We start from the raw sequence: 20,217 nt of genomic DNA on the forward strand, positions 1-20,217 counted from the left end.
TCCATTTTTTGGTGCTTAAGAACTTGAACTGAGAACTGAAATACATATATGTTTTTCAGGGTTTTTGAACATTTGGAATTAGCTCTCCTGAACGCAGTCCTGTGGAGCAGCTTGCAGACTTCTGAACTTGTCCGCTCTGTAATGAAAGCAGTGTGAGGTAGATAGGATATCTTGTAAGACTGTCACCGACTCTCCTCACTATACAACCACTGTTAGTGTTTTACTTGGCGAGAGACCAATCACCAGACCCAGGGTGTGGTGAAGAGATGTCTTCTTTATTTCCAGGAAAACCTCGCTGATGTGGAAGAGCTACATGTATTATCTTACAGTACTGTTGTAGTTGTGTAACGGCACAACTGGGAAAAGGAGATGAACCCTTTGACCTGGGGTTTCAAACTCGCTGCCAGCAGGCCATTTGCAGCCCACAAGAAAACATTCTGCGGCCCACCGCTAAGAGCATGAGTGTATCCTGTGCAAGGCACTCCTTCTTTTCACGATGTTACAGTGGCCCAACACATTCATTTGCAAAGCATTGCATATCGACAATTCTCAAGTGGGATTTTGCGTTTTTCAGTTTTTGCGGCAAAGTCTTCTTTGTGGCGCGTTAATGCATAAATGGCGTAAAATGTTTCCTCTCCCATGGGACCTTCTAAACACAGGGGGTAACAATAGGATGTGCAGGGAATTGAGTTCTCGCTCGTGTAACCAGGCTGGAAGAGGTTCTGAAATCGGTGCTATTGTCACTGCTCTCCCTGGAATAGCCTCAGAAGAACTGAAGTGTTACCACCAACACCCCTGTTCTACCCTGATGGAACAAGTAGATGTAGAAGCCCCTCGATTCTCCCTTTACGTACAAAATTGTACCCATTACTTGCTTTGATCTCATACTTCGATGCTTTCTTTCCATAGTTTTATTGTTCACAAAGATGCCCACCAGAGGGAGCAGCCCACAGTCAAAAGTTAATGATGACAAACTCTTAAACAAACATTGGAAGGAGTATTGAGGATGTACCTCCTGCACAAAAGATGGAGGTACCGTTGTAGGAGGCGGTTTGCGTTGAAGCCAACATGTGTATTGCAACTCGATGACTGCTTTGTGTCTCATTAGAGCTACGTATTGAGTAGTAGCAGCAACACTGCACCTATGGTTTCCGGTGGTACTGCTCCGTATTTATCCAAATCTGTTAGCTTTGTGGAAACATGCAGACAAAATAGACACAGAGCTCGGACTAAAGTCTCCATCCGTATATGGGTCTGTTTGTAACATTGAGCATAAATGGATCTTTACAAGAGGACGGGTTCTGTATGGGGATAGAAGGGTCATGTCCCAAACGCTGGTATTAGAAGTCTCAAGAAACTCCTCCTACCTCCTCCTTCTTCTCCCGTTTATCATCGGTCGGGTCGCGGAGGCAGCATTCGGAGCAAGGAGGCCCAAACTTCCCGATCCGCACTTGTCAAAATGTGTAAGCTTTGTGGAAACATACAGACAAAATAGACGCAGAGCTCGGACTAAAGTCTCCATCCGTATATGGGTCTGTTTGTAACATTGAGCATAAACCCAATTCAAACCCAATGATGCCCTTGGGCAACTCACCTGAGCCACCTTGCCTTGTGTGAATGTATTGTATTTCAATGGCCGCAATGGGTGGAGGCGCAGTTCCGTGCATGCCATCAGCCATGTTTCCATCAACATCCAATTGTAGCTTAGCACCACTGGTGTAGCGTGAATTGTCAATGGTTTCTGTAATGCACTATGAGTGTCTACAAAGCACCACGTTGATCCAAGCCATTACAATGACTTGGTGTATATATAGCAAGTTATGTGGCAATCCGCTTTACTCAGTGCCTTCCATTAGGTACTGTGGGTGAAACTAAAGACCATTTGAGGTGCTGTAAATACCAAGTGACACCTGTACACGAGCGAGAAGAGTGTCAGCCCGTGACTTTTCCCAAACCTAATCTTTCTTTTACGTGACTCACTCAGGATATTCCGCTAAATTTCGTTGGCATAATATAGTGATATGTTTTTGTGCAATGACAATAAAGAAAGTCTAAGTCAAAACATGCTTCCACTGAAAGGGCTGACTGCATGCGTTTCACTCTGAACCTAAACTGTTTTCACAATGTGCAAAAGAGAAGGAGGCTGATAATTGATGTATGGACAAAAATTGAACCAAGGCCATGAATACTTATGAAGGTTTGCTTTCTAATGATAAATATGCAAACACCCCCTCAACCAGAATGACCAGGCCCTGTTTATGTCACATGACACAGTCTCATGATTGGAGTCATTGATGATATGGATCAGGTTAACTCGCGATTAGAGATGTGAGTTTACAGCTGCCGATGCTATAATTCACACGGCCTTGTTAAAATGCGGAAAGATTTAGCTTTAAAGTGACATTGACCCCAGTCCAATCCGAAAGGCACCGGCTGCATACTAAGCAGAACTATGATTGATATGCCTAAGAAGATGCAATTAACATGAAGGTTCTTTGGGCAACTAACCTCGTCGCTGACCAATAACTGGGAACGTTCAAAGGTGAGAACGCGGTCATTAAAGGCTCGCACCACGAGGCGTGCATTTCATAAACGACGATTAAAAAGCATTTGATCTTGACGTGGATTTGTTTCACTCTGACACCTGATAATGAGGATGCAAAGGATATCTGACACCTTTTGAGTCAGCCAAAAATGAATGGCGTGAAATGAGGATTACACTTAGAAAAATCTAATAAAAAATAAATAAATGTATAATAGTTATGACTAATGTTTTTTGGAGATAGGTGATGAGCAATCCCTTTTCGTAAGTGAAAATGTCACAATGCCTAATGTGTTTGATGCCATCCTAAAAACACTTTTTCGCAGAGTGTCCGCACTTTTTTCCCCACAGTTAAGTGTAGTCTCCACTCCACCACACACCCACGCTGAACGACTCTTCTCACCTTGCTTTGACCGAAAATATATTTCTCGGACATTCATCCGAACTCAGATTGAAGAGTTGTGGGCCGCGGAAATTGAAACCGATTTTGCACTGCACTCTCATGACAATGCCGAAGAGAAATCTAATGTGGCCGGTCAGATGGAGCGAGAGAAAGCAGTGGAGGTGAAAGAGGGCAGGAGATAGCCACCGCACTTTTTAAGAGACCTTGCTTTGCCTGGTCTGCAGATCTCACTGTTGTCACATCAACTTTTTCATCCCAAAAATCCCCCAAAAAACCTCTGTGGAAACAGAGGGTTGTTCCTTTTCCGATTCTATGCCTCTCTCACATAAATGAAGAGCGTGTTCCATTTGCGCAGGAAGCCGTTATTTTCCTTTTCAAAGTATGTGGGACAACAATTAATGCAGTGAAAGTTCAAACAACGGGGCCACAATGAGATGACCCTGAGTGAACATTCCAACATGTTTGAGTTATTTATTTTTTGTGGAATGCTGCCTTGCATCTCGACCATCATCCTCACTTCTGAATAAGGAACTTCTATTTCATTTTTCCTTCAAAACACTGTAAGACATCAAGTGGTTCAACTTAATAATGTATCTGCTTCCAAGACAGTCACAATCTCATACAGGTGTCTGTCAATTCAGCTGATCATATAGTATATTGTTGACCATTTGTTGTTGCTTTCGAGTCTTTGTACTTGGCTTTGGTCTGCTTACAGTTGTAAGTAGTGATGGGTGGATGAGGTATCATGAAACAGTATTGCGGTGTTGGTGGAAAAGTGTCCTGATCTTCAGAGGCCACAAGATCGTGCTCTTGGTTATAAATGATGTGAGGTTTCATTGAATTAGTTGTTCAAAGTCCAAATCAGGACACTGTTTCATGAAACCTCATCAACACTTCAAATCTGCTATTCACTAGTTTTAAGCATAAGGCAGGGTGGTTGTATGTTTTATCTTATCCCTTCAATTGTATTTTCACCAGCAAAAAAGAAAAAAATAAGTTTGACTGATGGGTAGAATAGTGGTGATGGATGAGTATTGAAGGGTTGTTACTCTTACTGTTTCATGATGCCTCATCCACCCATCACTAGTATTTCATGATACCCATCACTGTTGAATAACATGTATGACATTGTTCCCTGTAGTTGGCCTCAAAAACTGTGGAAATGTATTACTTCTCAAAAAAGTTCATTTTTCTTTTTCATTTTATTCCGAGAGTTTTTATGGTGACTTAAAATGGAGCCACCGCTACACATGATATTTCATCTCAGTAGCCATGTATTAACTACAATTTATAATTCATTTTGGGAGCAGTAAATGAACTGCCCTTTCTTTAAAAATGCCAGTGACGGCTTGCCACGGTCTAATTCTCCCTTTCAGGGGGTTGGAGTTTAGTTAGGTGTCATTACATTAATTATCGCCCTCGGGCACTAAACTTTGCCTCTTTATAGACCGAAAATGTGTGGCTCTTTAACAGCTTAATAACATGATCCCATTAATAATGAAATAGTGTATCGTTTGAGTGGACTACAAACACCATGACCGGAGACGTTATTCAATGTGGTGGTGCAGCCTTTTGACTTTGGAAAATGTTTCCTTTAATGCTAGTGATTTTCAAAGCACATTGGTGCCTTCAAGAAGGAGGATTTACTGTTGAAAGTGTCATGCATGGCGGAAGTCATTTCAAGTTAAGAAGGAAATTTACGTTTCTTTTGGTTAGAATATATTACTTACAGACAGTATTTTAGGACGTTTTTAGGCTTAGCTTATACCTGGACTCTACTCCAATTCATCTCATTCACACTGTGTGTTCATGTGGACTTTGTCGTCCAATAGCCCAACTTACATGTTCACGGTGTTTCAATGGACGTACGGTTGGTGACCCACATCACTGCTTCAGTTGAGACCAGGTGTGTCAAACTGGTCTACGAAAGAGCCGTAGTATGGGGATTGGTGAGTTGGTTTCCTCTTGATGGGTTGGAGCAAAAGCCGGCGCCTACTGCGGCCCTTTAAAAACCAGTTTGACGCCCCTGATTTAGATTTCACTTGCCAAACGTAACAACTAAGAGGCCTGACTTAAACGTTACTCTGGGACGTCTGTTTTAAAACGGTTGCCTTTTCATTCATTTGGAGTGAGACCGTATTGTCCAATACATACAGTCATCATTTCCTCTCCAAACAACTGAGTTATATTTACAACTCTCAGGGGCGTATTTGCAGAGGTAGCAAATTGTGTGCCCTAATTTCCACACTCAATCTAGAATTTTGTGCAGGAGCCATGTGCAACAGGTACAAATTGTTTGAGACACCTTTTATACATTTGCTTTCTCATGTTTAACGCTTTGCTACATGGTCAGATTAAGCCAATATAATTGAAGGTTGGTCAATGAGAAAAAAATAAAAAAAAATGTTTTTCTTGCAAAGTTAAATGTGACATCACACAGCAGTCATAGCACTTTGGAGAGAGGATGAAAATAGCATCTGGTGTCCAGCATCTCCTGCTCACCACAATTGCCGCAACCACGTTTACACACACAAATAGCTTATTCTGTTCAACAAGAATAGTCAAACAGACGCAAACCATCGTGTGCCACAAGGATTAATGCAAAAACGAAAGTAGTAATGAAGAAACTAAGCTCCTTTTGTCTATTTTTTCCCTACAGGTTCACTGGTCCCAACCTTCCGTCTCCAATCATCAGCAGCAAGAACTGGCTTCGGCTGCATTTCATGTCTGACGGCAACCACAAGTTGAAAGGTTTTAGCGCTCAGTATCAAGGTAAAGCACTGATTTATTCTCAGTACACTGCACTACATTTTAGGAGATTTGAAAGGCTTTTCTCTTTGAATATCTTTGTCATGACTGCTAAGCTAAGGTGACCCAAGAGCAGCTGACTGCAAACTCAAAGGACTTGGACAAAGGGAGAGTTCTGTTAACCACAAGATTTATTACAATAAACACAAAATAATACAGACAGAAATCTAAACAACAGAAAACTATGCACTCGGATATAACTCTGACGAGGCCAATACAAAACTAAAGATGCTCGGTAGAGGTGAAAACAAAACTCTAACTGAGGAAATAACTATAACACAGGCTGAACTAAAGTAGCGAGTAACACAAACACTTGAGGAAGCTAACACGACGCTAATGACAGGGAGCAAGCGATAGGAGAGCTAGATAGAGTGAGAAGAGAGACAAAGGTGACAGAACGAGGAGATGAACGCAGAGCAAAACAGAGAGATAAACAGGGTCACAAGCGAACGGAGCAATCGAGGGAGAACGTACCATAAGAATGAAAGAAGATCATCTGACAGCACATGCTGGTTCTCCAGGTGCATAAATCTCTGCAGAGGCAACTAGTGGAATGAGAACCAGCTGCGCTGCCATGAAGCTGGAGGGGGTGAGAAAGCAAAAACCATGACAATCTTGTCTCTTTTGCCTATAGATCATTTCAACAATCAATTCATGTTTTCATTGATATCGTTTTTAATTTAGAGTAATATTTCTTTGTGGATAAACGGATGGCATTAGGAAACAAAGAGAAACAGCCATGCTTTGCCAATGGTAATACTCATTGGGCGGATGGGTTAGTGTGTTAAGGGGATGAGCTGTGAGAAGGATTAGCTACCGAATAAAGAAAGGTGATCTCCAAGGATCCTCATCATCTGGTCTGCTGAGTGGGATAAGAGGTTCAATAATAGATAAATATGTTTTCCGTGATCTGAGAAGAATTCCACACGTAAGACTTTAATGAGATTAAAACAGACATCCACCCCCTGCCATGAATCCTCATGGCAATTCCCATGGTGCCACTACAAAGTGACTCTGTGATGGATGATGAAATACAACCAAGTTCCTCAGAATTGTTGAGGTTGTGGGGGGTGTGACACCATCTTTTAAAGGGGGGTGTGACACCATCTCTTAAAGTGCTTACGCTCAGAAAGAAATAAAAAAATGATTTGGACAAATAGACTTTAGCGGGTGGGTCAATAGAAACAGGTGTTTATATTATTTTATTTTATTTTTTTAATAAAGCCGCTGTGGGATTGAGTTGAAGCTGAAGATAAAATAGACAATTTAACTGGTCATTTTATTTATTTAGATATTTTTATATTATTTATTCTTTTTATTTTTTTAGCTTGAAACAGTAATATATTCAAGACATGAACACACCATTTTAATAAAAATACCTTGACAAGACATTAAAAATATGCACAAAAAAAAAGAACAAATAAATAAATTGAGAGCACAGGTTTTATACATTCATGGCAATGGAAATAAATAAATAAATTAAAAAAAACTTGTTTTAAATATTGGACAATGAACAGTTGAATTTGAAAGTCTTAGCAGAAATAAGATATAACTAGCAAAAGTTTTTGTTTTTTGTTGGATTTTTGCCACAGTTTTAATGGTTAGGTAATTTTAAATCGAACCTTGAGCCAACAACTCCGCATTTCAATACCATATTGCTAACATAATTTAAAACTCCAGATTTCTTGATCAGCATTCGCTTGCTGACACCGACTTATTCCCTGCCTTCAACGTGTCATTTGAGGTGTTGAGTCTCACTGGTTGACTGACTTGTATTGTTATTAATATGATTATTATTGGTACAAATGTTGATGCCCATAACCACAAACCATTTCTTCCCTTTATTCCTCACAGGCCCAATACTTGCCCTTCTGTGCGCAAAACGACACAAAAGTATTTGGATTCGGAATTAATTTTCTTGTTTGGTTATCTCTCTTTTCCCTCCAGTGAAAAAGATGACTGAGCTGAAGTCACGAGGGGTGAAGATGATGCCAAGCAAAGACAACCATCACAAGATATCTGTGTGTAAGTTACCAGTTTCATCAAGCAGTTGGGTTTGAGCATATTTTCTGCTCACTCATATGAGTGCACAGTAACAAACTAACTGAACAAACACTTTCACAGTTGATAGAATAGTTACACATTCAAGACACTGGTTGAAATACACAATACAAATTTGTCAAATCACAATGGCGATGCCTGATCCAGAGTGGCATCTACAGCTTCGCTGCAAAATATTCTCTTATCTGAGATATGTGTTGCACAAGCTCCTACTAATGGCTTTATTGAAGGACAACCGAACAAATGTCGACCCTGAGTGATGAAGAGAAACCAGATTTGCCTCATAGCTCGCCTGCAGTGAAAATTGCTGCTACATTGCATCATGATAGGAAACAATGTGTAAATGGGTCACAACACCTTTCCATAGCTGTTCCACATTTGTAGGAAATTGTACTGTCAAAGACAAGACAAGGAGTGCTATTCCAACAACAGCTTACCATGTCATCCACACTTTTTCGTCAGTTGTAAATTGCTCCCCTGCTAGATATTTTTGATTCTTATTTGTTGCTCTGCACGTTAGAATATAAATACACTTTAAAACTATGTTGTACCCTTCTAGTCATTTTTGCAAAACTAAAACTGTGACGATAAGTATTGACAATACACACTTTTGGCCACAAAAGCCAGTTCTAAAACTGAGAGTCAAAGATGACACCGTGAGATGCTATGACTGCGGTATGCCCCGTGTTTTCCTTCCTCCCTACGAGGAACTCTTTGAGAGGATGACATTTGCCTTTCCATTCCATATGTGAGTCATCAAGTCTGCCTTGGGATTGAACTAGTGCCAGTGAGGTCTTTTATGAATTGATCTCCACCCGCATTCCAGATCCCAAACCCCTCTGTTGAGGTAGATCGGATTCAGCTCTGTCAACTTTGCACCCCTTTCAATTCTGGTTTCTTTGACCTTTGCTGACTCTGTGTTTTCAAATGCATTCCATGGCTTTCTAGACAGCTGAACAAGGAACGAGCGTGATAAGAATTCAGTGACCATTATTTGTTGAGTTTGCCGATAGCTATGGTAAAAAATGACAGCCAGAAAAGGGTAACGCAGCCAAGGCATTGCTTCCCCCAGAATCCCCAGGATGAAAATCATAGCTTTGCTGGTTCTGCCCTCGGAGATCCTCCAATTTGGAAGTACCCTGAGTACCCCACTGGGGCAGCATCCGAAAAATCTGCCAGCTCCACTGGCTTTGATGCAGAGGAGCATTTCTCTCCCAGATGAATGAGCGACTCACCTTATCTCTGGGAGAGAGTCCAGCACCCCTACGGAGAAAACCCATTTAGGCTGCTCGTATCTGTGATCCTGTTGTTTATGCTGCTTCCCAAAGCTAGTCACTGTAACCCCTCATTTTAACCGAGGCGATCTCATGGGTGTTTTAGTCAACGAGAGTACTACAGTACCACTAGTCATGCAGTGGCCAGACACTCCACGCTGCTAAAACAACAAAACAATGTGCGTCCCTTGTATTTTTTCTGACGTATCACTTGGGTTCTGCGTCAAAATACCGTAAAACAGATCACTCTAGCAAGGTAGTCAGCCAATGAAACCGAACACCCTGCTGGAGGAGGTTGGCTGGCAACCTCTTTACCTCTCATTTCCACTGTTGGAAATGAGAGGTAAGGCTTTGTCTCTTGGCTCAGCTCTGTCTTCACCTCACTAGCTCAATGACAGTAGGTGGTAAAACGTTTGGGGCATTCAGCCTCGGCTCAGGTCTTCGATAACAATTCCTAGGTGTGGACAAGACAAAGGGTCATACAAAAAACTTTTTGAGAGCAAATGTGATGCGTAAATATTATAATTACAACTGTAGATATATATTCATCTTAGTCCACAAATATATATTTTCATAAAACTTGCTCTGCTTGTCAATGAAGTGTCACAGATGGGCGTTGCTCAAGGTCACAACATGTGTCCGGACCCCGGAATCCCGGATCGGGGAAAACGAAAAGGCTCTGACTTCAGGTAAGTGAGTTAAATCGATTTCCAGTTTACTGCGAGACCACACGGACGGTTGTGACAAACACGTATCTCACTTTCATGTGTTTCACTGGCGACTGCAGACGCGGGGCCACGGTGCATTTCTCATGCGACGAGGGTTATGAGCTACAGGGCTTAAAGAGCATCACTTGTCTTCGCGTGACAGACAGCTACGTCGGCTGGAGCGACGAGCGGCCCATCTGCAGAGGTGAGGATTGACGTTCCGAGGAGCTAAATATCTGCATGTGAAGGGCAATAATGTATTTGCGCTGGCTTGGGTTTCTGCTGTCAATCAGCGTCTGGTTTGTTGAGATGTGCTGAACGTTTCCTGACATTTCATTTTATGGCCCATTCAAAAACAGCTGGTGATTTGCTGAACACGTGCTTTACAACGGTTGTGGCGCTACAGCAATCTTAATAATAATAATAATGATAATAATAATTGGTGCCATTGCATTGAATGTTCACTTTACTGTCTTATATAAATGGACTATTACAATGATAGCCAGTAAAAAAAGTCAGAAAATATGTCTGAGTCGCTGTTCTGTCATCTCCATTTGACCTCTGCTACGCTGTCTTTGTTCTGCCTCGCTTTATTTTTAATGATGATTAAAAATGATCTCTCAAGATCTGTATCTGAAATTCACATTAGTCATCATTCCTTTGAAGAACACTGTCTTCACCTTAGAGGGAAGAAAAAAAAAGAAAGAAAATCATGAATGCACTCTTCTTATTTTCCATCTCACTGTCCCACTGTAGAATTTCAGTTCATCCAATTTGGAATAGATAGAATAGAAGAAATCCGTCACCCAGATCTTATTTTGAAAAAAGTAAAAGTAAAAAAAAAAATTTCCTATAATCTCTCCAGTTCACCATGGTTGGTTACACGCACACGTTTACACACAGACAAACTTATGTGTCAGTCCAGTCATGCAAATGATCGATGTTTTTCAACGTGACGCTTGTTTCTTGTTTTGCAGCCCCAATGTGTGGAGGTCAACTGAAAGGACCAACTGGTGTTATCACGTCCCCAAACTATCCTGTGCAGTACGACAACAATGCCAACTGCACTTGGGTCATCACAGCTACTGACACCTCTAAGGCAAGACAACTCCAAAGAAAAAACAAAACAAACAATTTTTCATTCCAGACATAGCTTTCTACTTTGGCTAATGGGAATTTATTCATGCGTGTTTTTGAGATGGATATCAGGTAGAATACTCGAGCGAGCAATGGGCTTTTGAGGTATTCTCAGAAGCTGTCATGAGACTGTCTAGGTCATTTGCTTTTGTGTACATGGCTCTTTCTCAGCTTTTTACTGAAGCCAAATCCCTTACAAATATGTTCTTCCGTCCTACTACTCAGACAAACAGTATGATTTTGCAAAGTCTGAGGAGAGTAGTGGAGGAGCGTCTTCCCTATTCCGCTTGCAAATACACTCACGCGCACATTTGGGGCCCTTGGGTGTATCAGCCGGCAGTCGGCTGAAATGGGCAACAGGTCTTTTTCCGTCTTCCGTCGAAATTAAGATGGAGGCGTCTGTTTAAAAAAAGTAATGACCTTCTATTCCTGCCGTCGTCATACGCCAGTTGGGAGGCGTCATTAGGTCGTGTGTGGGAGTGTAGCACAGCAGCTAAACAGAGATGAGTGTGATGTGACACCACTATTTTTAACCTTTAAACTTATGACACCAGGAAACCGCGACGTTTGAAATGACCGTCCATTGAGCCTGATCTGTTTCTATACAAGTGTGCCAGCAACAGTGCTGTTAAAACTAAAGTATTTGTTGTTGTGGTTATTTTGCGGAAACTTGTGAGAATCTCACACTATTTTCGGAGCTTTGATCTAAAATTCCGTTGAAACAAAATGCCACTTAATTCACTTGCATCATGGTTATAAATTACAGAACAAAATTAGCATTTAAATTACCTTTTTTTCCCTCAGACTTAATGAACAACACGAATTAGAAGCCACCCAAGTCAAAGACTGACGCTTGCTCTGAATGATCTATAACGTTCCGTTAAAATGATTGTGGTTGCTCGACTTACAGTAATATCGATTACTACTGCCACTAATACAACAACATGTGATGTGAAGAAGAGATTGACTCAAAGATAGGAAGAAAAACTGGAGGCGGCAGAGTTGAATATATTCGGGTTTTCATTTGGAATGTCTGTATAAGGCAAGATCAGTTTGGAATTTGGGAGGTGCATGATGATTTGGAAAAGGGGACGATGACAAATGAGGTTTGTGGATGTGGTGAAGGAGGACATGAAGAGGTTAGACGTGACTTGGAAGGATGTTCAAAAAGGGTGAAGGTGGAGGAGGCTGACTTGCTGTCACAACCCCTGATGGCAAATGCGGTGGGAAGACTTCTAAATGTCAGATGAAGTCTTTCGTTCAAAGTCACTTTCCCATATTGGTTTAAGAAATGTGACTCTTTGTTCATGTCTGTGTCAGTAAAATACGATTTCATCTCCAGGTGATCAAACTCACATTTGAGGATTTTGATTTGGAGAGAGGCTACGACACATTGACAGTGGGAGACGGTGACATTGTAGGAGACCAGAAGACCATCTTCCATGTGTGAGTGACCATTTTATCATTGAGTTTTCCCATCTATTTTCCCCTCTATATTTCCACGGTTGTTTCTTCTGCAGTTCCGCCACTTCTTCTGTAGCTCGAGCACATCACTGCACGTTTTTTTGAGTTGCCCTCTAGCCTCTTTCTGTCTGCACATGTTGTTAATTTCATCACCAGCTGATGCAATGATGCGTGAAAAGATGCTGTGCCCCATTGTCAGTTATTTTAAATGCAACAAAAATAAACCGAAACAAAATCAGCGCCCGTGTGAAAAAAAATGTTGCATGCCGTCTTATGTAAACAAAATAATGAGGTTTATTTTTATTTAATTGAAAATTGCAGAGGTCTTTCCTTTGATCTTTTTGATCTGTGGATCCATTGTGAATAGAACCTTCAGCAGCGTTCGAGAGTTCAGTACAAAGGCAAACACCAAAAGCCAAGATTCTGAAATATGTTGCATTTTCACTCTTGGGTGAACTTTTTTTTTTTAACCTCTGGGCCTTGCAAAGTCAAGCAGTCATCAATAATCAATGAGGAATGAGTCATTCATCCATCCTCCAAATAGGAGAGAGCAGCCAATCTGCCTTTTAAATTCAAGCCTTGCTCTTATGAGCATCACCCATCCGTGCGCTCACCCCTTTTCATGTGGGCCTCGCCAAATACTTCAGCCATTCTTTGTTTTCTTCCACTAAAATTATGAATGAATGATCATAATTTATTTCTACCTTAAATGCAATGTATTATGTGGTAAAATATTCCTTTTTGACTCTGTTTATTTTCTGTCCTTTATGATGTTATTTAGATAAATCTGAATTATCATTTCAGCCTCTCTGGAACAACCACACCGGATCTTGTTGTCAGTACGAGTCATCAGATGTGGCTCAATTTCAAAACCGATGACACCAGTGGGTCGCTGGGCTTCAAAGTCTCATACGAAGGTAGGTTGAGGCTCCAGGCATCAGGCACATGAAGGGAAATCACATGTTTTTCTGATCTCAAGTCAACTAGTTTTATGTTGTAAACTGACTGGATGAGTTGACTCTAAGCAATAGTTTGAGCAGTCACTCTCCAGATCGGACCGCCATTCAAACCAATGAAGCTTTGTGAAACCTCATTTTCTGAGCCCAGTATTGCGCTGTAATGCGTGACTCTGAACAATATGTGACGTGTTCATCAGGTTTCATGAAACAGTGCCCTATTTTTCTGAGCACAGTAGGTGGTGGTGTGTGTGTAAAATTATGCAAGATGATAAAGCAGACACTTCCATCTGGCACTGAAAATGTGGACAATACTTCATGAAACCTCATCAACCATCACTACATAATGTATGACTATATGAATGTAGTTCAGAGGAGCCTGCATTTAAGGGGCCCTCACAAGCAGAATTATTTGGTTTTTGTCAGTTTTTTCAGTTCTTTATTTCCCTTTTTAAACTTCCTCCAAATGGCTGATGCTTATTTAGCCAGCATTATTTTTTCCTCAAAAATAAACACTAGAAAAATATATTTTTTAAGTATCTCGAAGCTCAAGTGTCTCTTGTAATATTGTTTTAACCATTGTTTATTCAGTGCTTAAAAAGGTCTTCCAGTATGTATGATTCCTTTATTTTCCTTCATTGGGCTGCACAGGCTTCCTTCACTTCCCCCAAATCTACGACTCACCTTACAAGCAAGTTAAAAGCAATCTTCTCCATTTAAAGGTGACTTCCATATGAGTTGCCTTGCGACGGCCTCAGGAAAGCCATTCATCCAAACAGCGGTGATCTCTAAATATGTGTTCAAGAGGATGCTCATCATTAGAGCAGAGTATGGATTTATATCCTGCATCCCCTCCGGTGCGATTTAAAATCAAATTAGGGCCTGCCATCTTTTCCTGGATGGATGGTCTTCGCTGCTATGTATTACCGCAGCTGGATGCCTCTACAGAACGCCTCGGCTTCTCCATCTACCATCTGCAACCGAGGAGAAAAAGTAGAAAGAGGAGTGCAAAGAGTGAGTGAGAGCATAAATCTTGCAACAAGGAAATTGGCATTTGCTGTGTTAACGGGAAAGGGTGGTAATGGAGGTGTCTGAAAATGCTCGTGTCAGCTTCTCCTCTATAGAGAGACTGTTGAACCAGACAGAAGGACTGATGTGTACACACAAAGTCATCAAAATAATAAAAGTTTCAGAGAACATAAACATGGCCATTTTGCCTTTGACTCTAAATATTGACAAAGCTTTTGTCAAACTACTTGTGGTGAGCGTGGCTTTTCTAGTGCGAGGAAATGGAAGGTAATTGGGAAGGCAGCTATTGGGTTGAAGCAGTTTGGGTCAGACACTGGTAGGTTCAGTGTGCATTTGGTGTGGAAAAACATGCACTGGTAAATAGGACATATTTACGTATTTAACAAAGTATATTAATGGGCAGGTAAGGGTTCATGAATCTGACATGTTCAGGGCTGTTTCCGCGCAACAGCCATTGTCTTTCAAAAACATTTGCGTTTGCATGGACCTGCATTAATCCACCGGTGAGCAACCCATCCTCACTCCCATGGTGTCATATATAAACATGGGAAGTGGACTTTTGCGTCCTATGCTGACGCTAAAGGCAGCCTTCAGCGTTGCATGTTGACGCATTAGGTTTTTCAAATGAACCACATGTCCCTTCCGCGACATATCCTGACACCTTAGGCAACGCAACACTTGGAGGTTGGGGTTAGGTAAACCATGGGATGGTGCTCCTGTCAGTCTTCTCGTAATGACGTGTAAACAGTCTGTCTCAGTTACGGTGGCACCAATAGTAGGGAGGAGAGCCACATAAGGGGTTTTAAATAGCAACTGACGTTCAATGCTAGTCTTTGAGGAGAGCTTCAGTCTTCCGTGCACCCTCTCTGCGGTGGGCAACATGGATATGGCCATCCATGTTTTGCCATTAACATGCCGATGTGTCAACATGCAACACCGAAGCTGGTTTGGCGTCTCTATTGGACGCAAAAGTTCACTTCACAAACGTCAATATATGATGCAATGGGAGTGAGGGTGGGTTGGTCAAACGTCCTCGCCTGTGTTTCTCCAAACACGTTGGTATGAATGCAAAGATGAGTCCAAACTGACCGATCCCTCATTCATATTTGTATTTAAACACTTAAGTGTTCTTTATTGACATTAGAGACAGATTCCAATGATGCAGAAAGCATCAAACAACAGAACTTTATACTTCATTTTTTCCACTGTTTACATGGCAGAACCAACGTGTTTCCCAAAATCTAAACCTTGAACAGAGTTTTGAAGAAGCTTCATCTGCAGTAAAACAGGAAACACAAGAGGCAAAAGTCTTTGTTTACTTCTGAATACCAGGCTACAATACGTAACGTAAACCTAGCATGAGTTTTGCTGAATCTGCAATTCATGAAGCGTCATTTAATTGTATAAGTACTGTAGTGAGAACTTCATGAACACCAAACTCTCGATGAAAATGTGTCTGTGTTAATTCACATATTTATCCTTACATAACTGAAGTACATGCATCTAGGCTGTATTTCTAAATTCACTTTCCAAAGCATAATGATGTGCATTGGCATTCCCATTGCATATCATCTGCATTTAAAAAGGTAGAGGGGCTCGAACGGCATTTATGAGTTGATGTAGGTGAATGTAAACAGCTTCTGTAATACATTTGACTCAAATGAAAATAGCATTTAACATTTTTCTCCAACGTAAACAAATCCTTGACCTCAGACATTTTTATACACAGTAGAATGCACACATTCCCCTAACTTTCAAAGTACTTGGATAAATATAAGTAGAAAGCTGTGTACAGCGTATAGAAAGTGTTGCTCATCATAACGTTTGCCATTATTATGGGATGCATTTTCCTGCTCCCCTCATGGTAAAAAGCTGCAGGATGTTCTCATGGATTCAGTTGAGAGCTGGCAGCGAGAGCAGACTTGTATACACGGATTATGGTATTATTTCCTTTTCCTCTTCCATACTACGGCGGAGGAATGGACTTCATTTGTATGCTACAGATGTACATTCAGTAACTCGATGTAAAGTAGCTGAGCCACGTTTGCCTTAAAGTGAAATCATCTTTGGATTGCTTAAGGTTTATATCAGTTGTTACGTTCCCACTCATGTAAGCGGCACGTGTTAGTCAATTCAAGCCCTCGTCTTTGAAAAGGCCTTTGAGAAAAATAGTCAATTATTGTCATTTCATTTTTTTAATAAATTTTTTCTGACATCCAGTCAGAAAAAAAATAATAAAAAAATAAAGCTAGTGATTGTTGGGTGAAGGCAAAGATCTTTTATTCTAGTGAACAATACTGATGGACAGATGAGGTTTCACGACGCAGCACAGAAGGGTTGATGAGGCTTCATGAAGCAGCGTCCTGATTTTCAGTGGCCACCAGATGGCACTGTCTGCTGTAAAATGTTTGGACTTGAACAAATAATTCAATAAAACCTGACATCATTTCCAAACCAAGAGCGACATCCAGTGGTGGACACTGTTTCATCCACCATGCAACACTGTTTCACACTGTCACATTGTCCGTAAAAGAGTCAAAGATTATGGAACAGGGAGCGCCTTCTGGTGGGCTCTGAAAATGAGGACAGTGTTTCATGAAGCGTCATCAGCCCAAATAATTTATTCCTTTGAAGATGAGTTTTCCTTTCCCACAGTAAAAATTGTTTTCAATATTTTCAATACCAGTCCTGGACTTGCTCTGGATTTTCTGTTTGGTGGTCTGGACGATAGCACTACTGATATCTGAAGATTTTCTGTTGTCTGATGGAAATGTTGTATTTATTTATTTATATTCTCGCTCTCATTTTTGCAACTCTATTTATTTTTATAGTGGGGTGACTTACCTCTGCACCTGACGGCTTAAAGAGGTGAAAGGTCCCTGGAACCTGATGTAAAATTCACTTCATGTTTATTTTATAGAAATAGACCAAGGCAGTTGCGGTGACCCTGGGATTCCAGCTTATGGTAAACGTGAGGGGACAGGCTTTCGCCATGGGGACCGGCTGTATTTCGAGTGCCTGCCTGCCTTTGAGCTTGTGGGGAAGAAGAACATCACCTGTCAGAAGAACAACCAGTGGTCCGCCAAGAAACCCAGCTGCGTTTGTAAGTCACTAACCCTCCCCCTTTTCTTTCACACGTGACGCATCCATGAACACAATTATAGGCTACAACATCGCACACAGGGGGCATTAATATGTATGCGTGTGCAAATGAGCGCAAGGGAGGCAGCATAATAAATGGTCAGATTATCTCTATGGTCCTCCATGGTGATGACAGAGACAATAGGAGGGTTTACGTGCTAATAAATAGAATGACTAGTAGGCGGTGGAAAGAAAGCAGGAAGAGATACAGTGCTCACTACACACATACTTCTCCCATATGTATTACTGAGAATATAAAGGGGTGAATGCTGTAGCCCCTAAATATCCTCAAGCTGAATGTTTCAGTTGAGTTTGCTGATTTAAACTTTTTCAAATTTAATTGTAATATTACCAATAGAGTATTTTGAGTACTGTACATGTTGTTCAGTGACTTCCTGTTTTCCCTGCTCACCAAAGCTGTGGCTTAGTGGTGCCAATTGGTGATGGGTCAATGAGGTTTCATGAAACAGTGTTCTGATTTTCGAAGGCCACCAGATGGCACTGTCTGCTGTAAAAAACATTTGAACTTCAACAACTATCTTTCTAAACCAAGAGCGCCATCTAGTGGCCTCTGAAAGTTCGGACACTTTTTCATGGACCCTGCAACACTGTTTCACGACACCTCATCTACCCGTCACTAGTGCCGATATACAGAGTGAGAATATGAACTCGCACATTGCAGTTATGATGAAAAGCAGGACAATGCAGGTTTCTATTTTCGAGTTCCTACAGCTTTTGTTTTGTCCGAAAAGTGAACATGAAAACAACCTCAAAGTTACATTACCACATAGGCAACAAAAAAGCTTCAGCTTCTGTTCTGTTATTTTAGGGCTCTGCTGAAAACTTGTGCTGCATCAATAAATAATGCAGTCCAAATTACACATCATAAATTCCGAGACATCCTCCAGAATTAGTCCCTTACTTCGGCCAAGTTGTGGGGATTTTCTCTTTTTCATGTGTCGTCTAATTGGTCCGGCTTCCTGCAGCTAAGATCTATAAGATGTCAGAGGCTGTTATTCGCCCCGAACAGCTGCTGTGAATTTAGGAAGGCGGCTAAACATAATCAACAGCGATGTGGAGTTACTGGTGTGCTGTGAATTATGTTTTTTTTTTTTGTTTTTTTGTCTGGTGGAGAGGTGACTGTGGCGCAGAAAAGTGGATGTTTTTAGCACAAATGTTTGGTCTCTTTAGCGTGTGCAGATGGTGATGCTGCATAGTTAAATGATGCACTGGAACTAAAGCATATTTTGAAACTAGGATGAACTCTCTCGTCTTCTTTTATTGATGCCTCTTTTTCAGTAACAACACGACGACCATGCATGCGCAGTCGTGCTCCCAAACTGCTAGTGATGGTTTGATGAAGCTTCATGAAGCAGACTCTTCATGCTCGGAGTTACGTAGAGGGCGCTCTCGGTTAAAAAACGAAATTTATTAAAACATCCTCCTGTCAAAGGTGAAAATGAGGTCACTGCTTCAAGAAGCGTCACCTTCCAAGTTTGCGCAAGAATTCCAAATAAAAATTTTAAAAAATGTTGCAATTTCTTGAAAAAATAAAATAAAATAAAATAAATAATAATAATAATAATAATAATAATAATAATAATAATAATAATAATAATAATAATAATAACAATTCCAATGAAATATGTTCATTTTGTATTGTTGGAAGAATTGTATCACAATTTGGACACAAAGTGGCAAGAAAACATATTCTTGTTTTAATGTGCAAATAAATAAATCTGAATATTAAATTGGAAAAACAGACATATTGTCATTTTGTTTTATTTATTTATTTTTTCATGTATTTATTACAGTTTTATTTATTTATCATGACGATTTAATTCAAACTAAATCCACCCCAAGCAGCGCTGTACTTTTCCTTGCAGGGGTTCGTACTTGCTTCATTAAATCAGTTCAATAAATAAGAGTTCAAATTAATATTACATTATTTATAAAATGATAGTTTTTACTGAAATAGAAAGGGAAAACGGAACTAAGTCATTTCTAAATTTTCAGTTTTCCACCAAATTATTTAAACCTTACACCATTAACTGTCTATCAATTTATACGATCAACAAGTTTGTTGCCTGAAGCAACACAAAGTGTTTTTGTTGTTAAAGCCACCGTAGTTGTGTTTTCCAGTCTGTTAATGAAATGTTTAAATCAGGGTGTCTTGAAAATAAAATTGCTGTGATTCATCATCGTGGCTGCAACTAATGCTGTTTGTGTCCTTGTGTTCCTCTCCCTTTTGTTTATATCTCCTGCTGTAGTCTCCTGTTTCTTCAATTTCACCACCCCGTCCGGCGTACTGCTGTCGCCAAACTACCCTCAGGAGTACGGCAACAACATGCACTGTGTCTGGCTGATCATCACCAACCCGGAGAGCAGAATCAATCTTGCCTTCAACGACCTCAGCATGGAGAAACAATTTGACTTTCTCTCAATAAAAGATGGAGGAAAGGTGGTGTTTGCATCATGCATCAAAATTGTCACTGGAGCGTTACGCAATATGCTGACTGGGAAATATCAATATCCTCTTCTGTTTAAGGCGGAGTCTCCTATTCTTGGAACCTTCTCTGGAGATGTCTTGCCCGCTCCAATAACCACGAGTGCGCACGTGGCGCGACTGGAGTTCCTGACTGACCACACGTACACAAACCGAGGCTTCAACATCACCTTTACAAGTGAGTGCTGT

General features: G+C 40.8%; 1 protein-coding gene across 2 annotated transcripts in view; it reads left to right on the plus strand.

Moving 5' to 3' along the window:
- Nucleotides 1-20,217, plus strand: part of csmd2 (CUB and Sushi multiple domains 2) — a 217,994-nt gene that overhangs the window by 107,148 nt on the left and 90,629 nt on the right. The window contains exons 6-15 of one of the 2 annotated variants that reach the window (XM_053863846.1): nucleotides 5,605-5,717; nucleotides 7,701-7,778; nucleotides 9,690-9,777; nucleotides 9,876-10,000; nucleotides 10,773-10,894; nucleotides 12,275-12,378; nucleotides 13,201-13,313; nucleotides 17,302-17,484; nucleotides 19,793-19,983; nucleotides 20,071-20,206. In XM_053863846.1, coding sequence (XP_053719821.1) covers nucleotides 5,605-5,717; nucleotides 7,701-7,778; nucleotides 9,690-9,777; nucleotides 9,876-10,000; nucleotides 10,773-10,894; nucleotides 12,275-12,378; nucleotides 13,201-13,313; nucleotides 17,302-17,484; nucleotides 19,793-19,983; nucleotides 20,071-20,206 — 1,253 coding nt within the window. Of the gene's footprint in view, nucleotides 1-5,604; nucleotides 5,718-7,700; nucleotides 7,779-9,689; nucleotides 9,778-9,875; nucleotides 10,001-10,531; nucleotides 10,670-10,772; nucleotides 10,895-12,274; nucleotides 12,379-13,200; nucleotides 13,314-17,301; nucleotides 17,485-19,792; nucleotides 19,984-20,070; nucleotides 20,207-20,217 lie in introns of those variants that run through there. The other variant, XM_053863847.1, reaches the window with a different exon arrangement.

This window comes from Synchiropus splendidus, chromosome 4 (genome assembly GCF_027744825.2).
Source record: "Synchiropus splendidus isolate RoL2022-P1 chromosome 4, RoL_Sspl_1.0, whole genome shotgun sequence".
In the NCBI taxonomy this organism is placed as follows: domain Eukaryota; kingdom Metazoa; phylum Chordata; class Actinopteri; order Syngnathiformes; family Callionymidae; genus Synchiropus; species Synchiropus splendidus.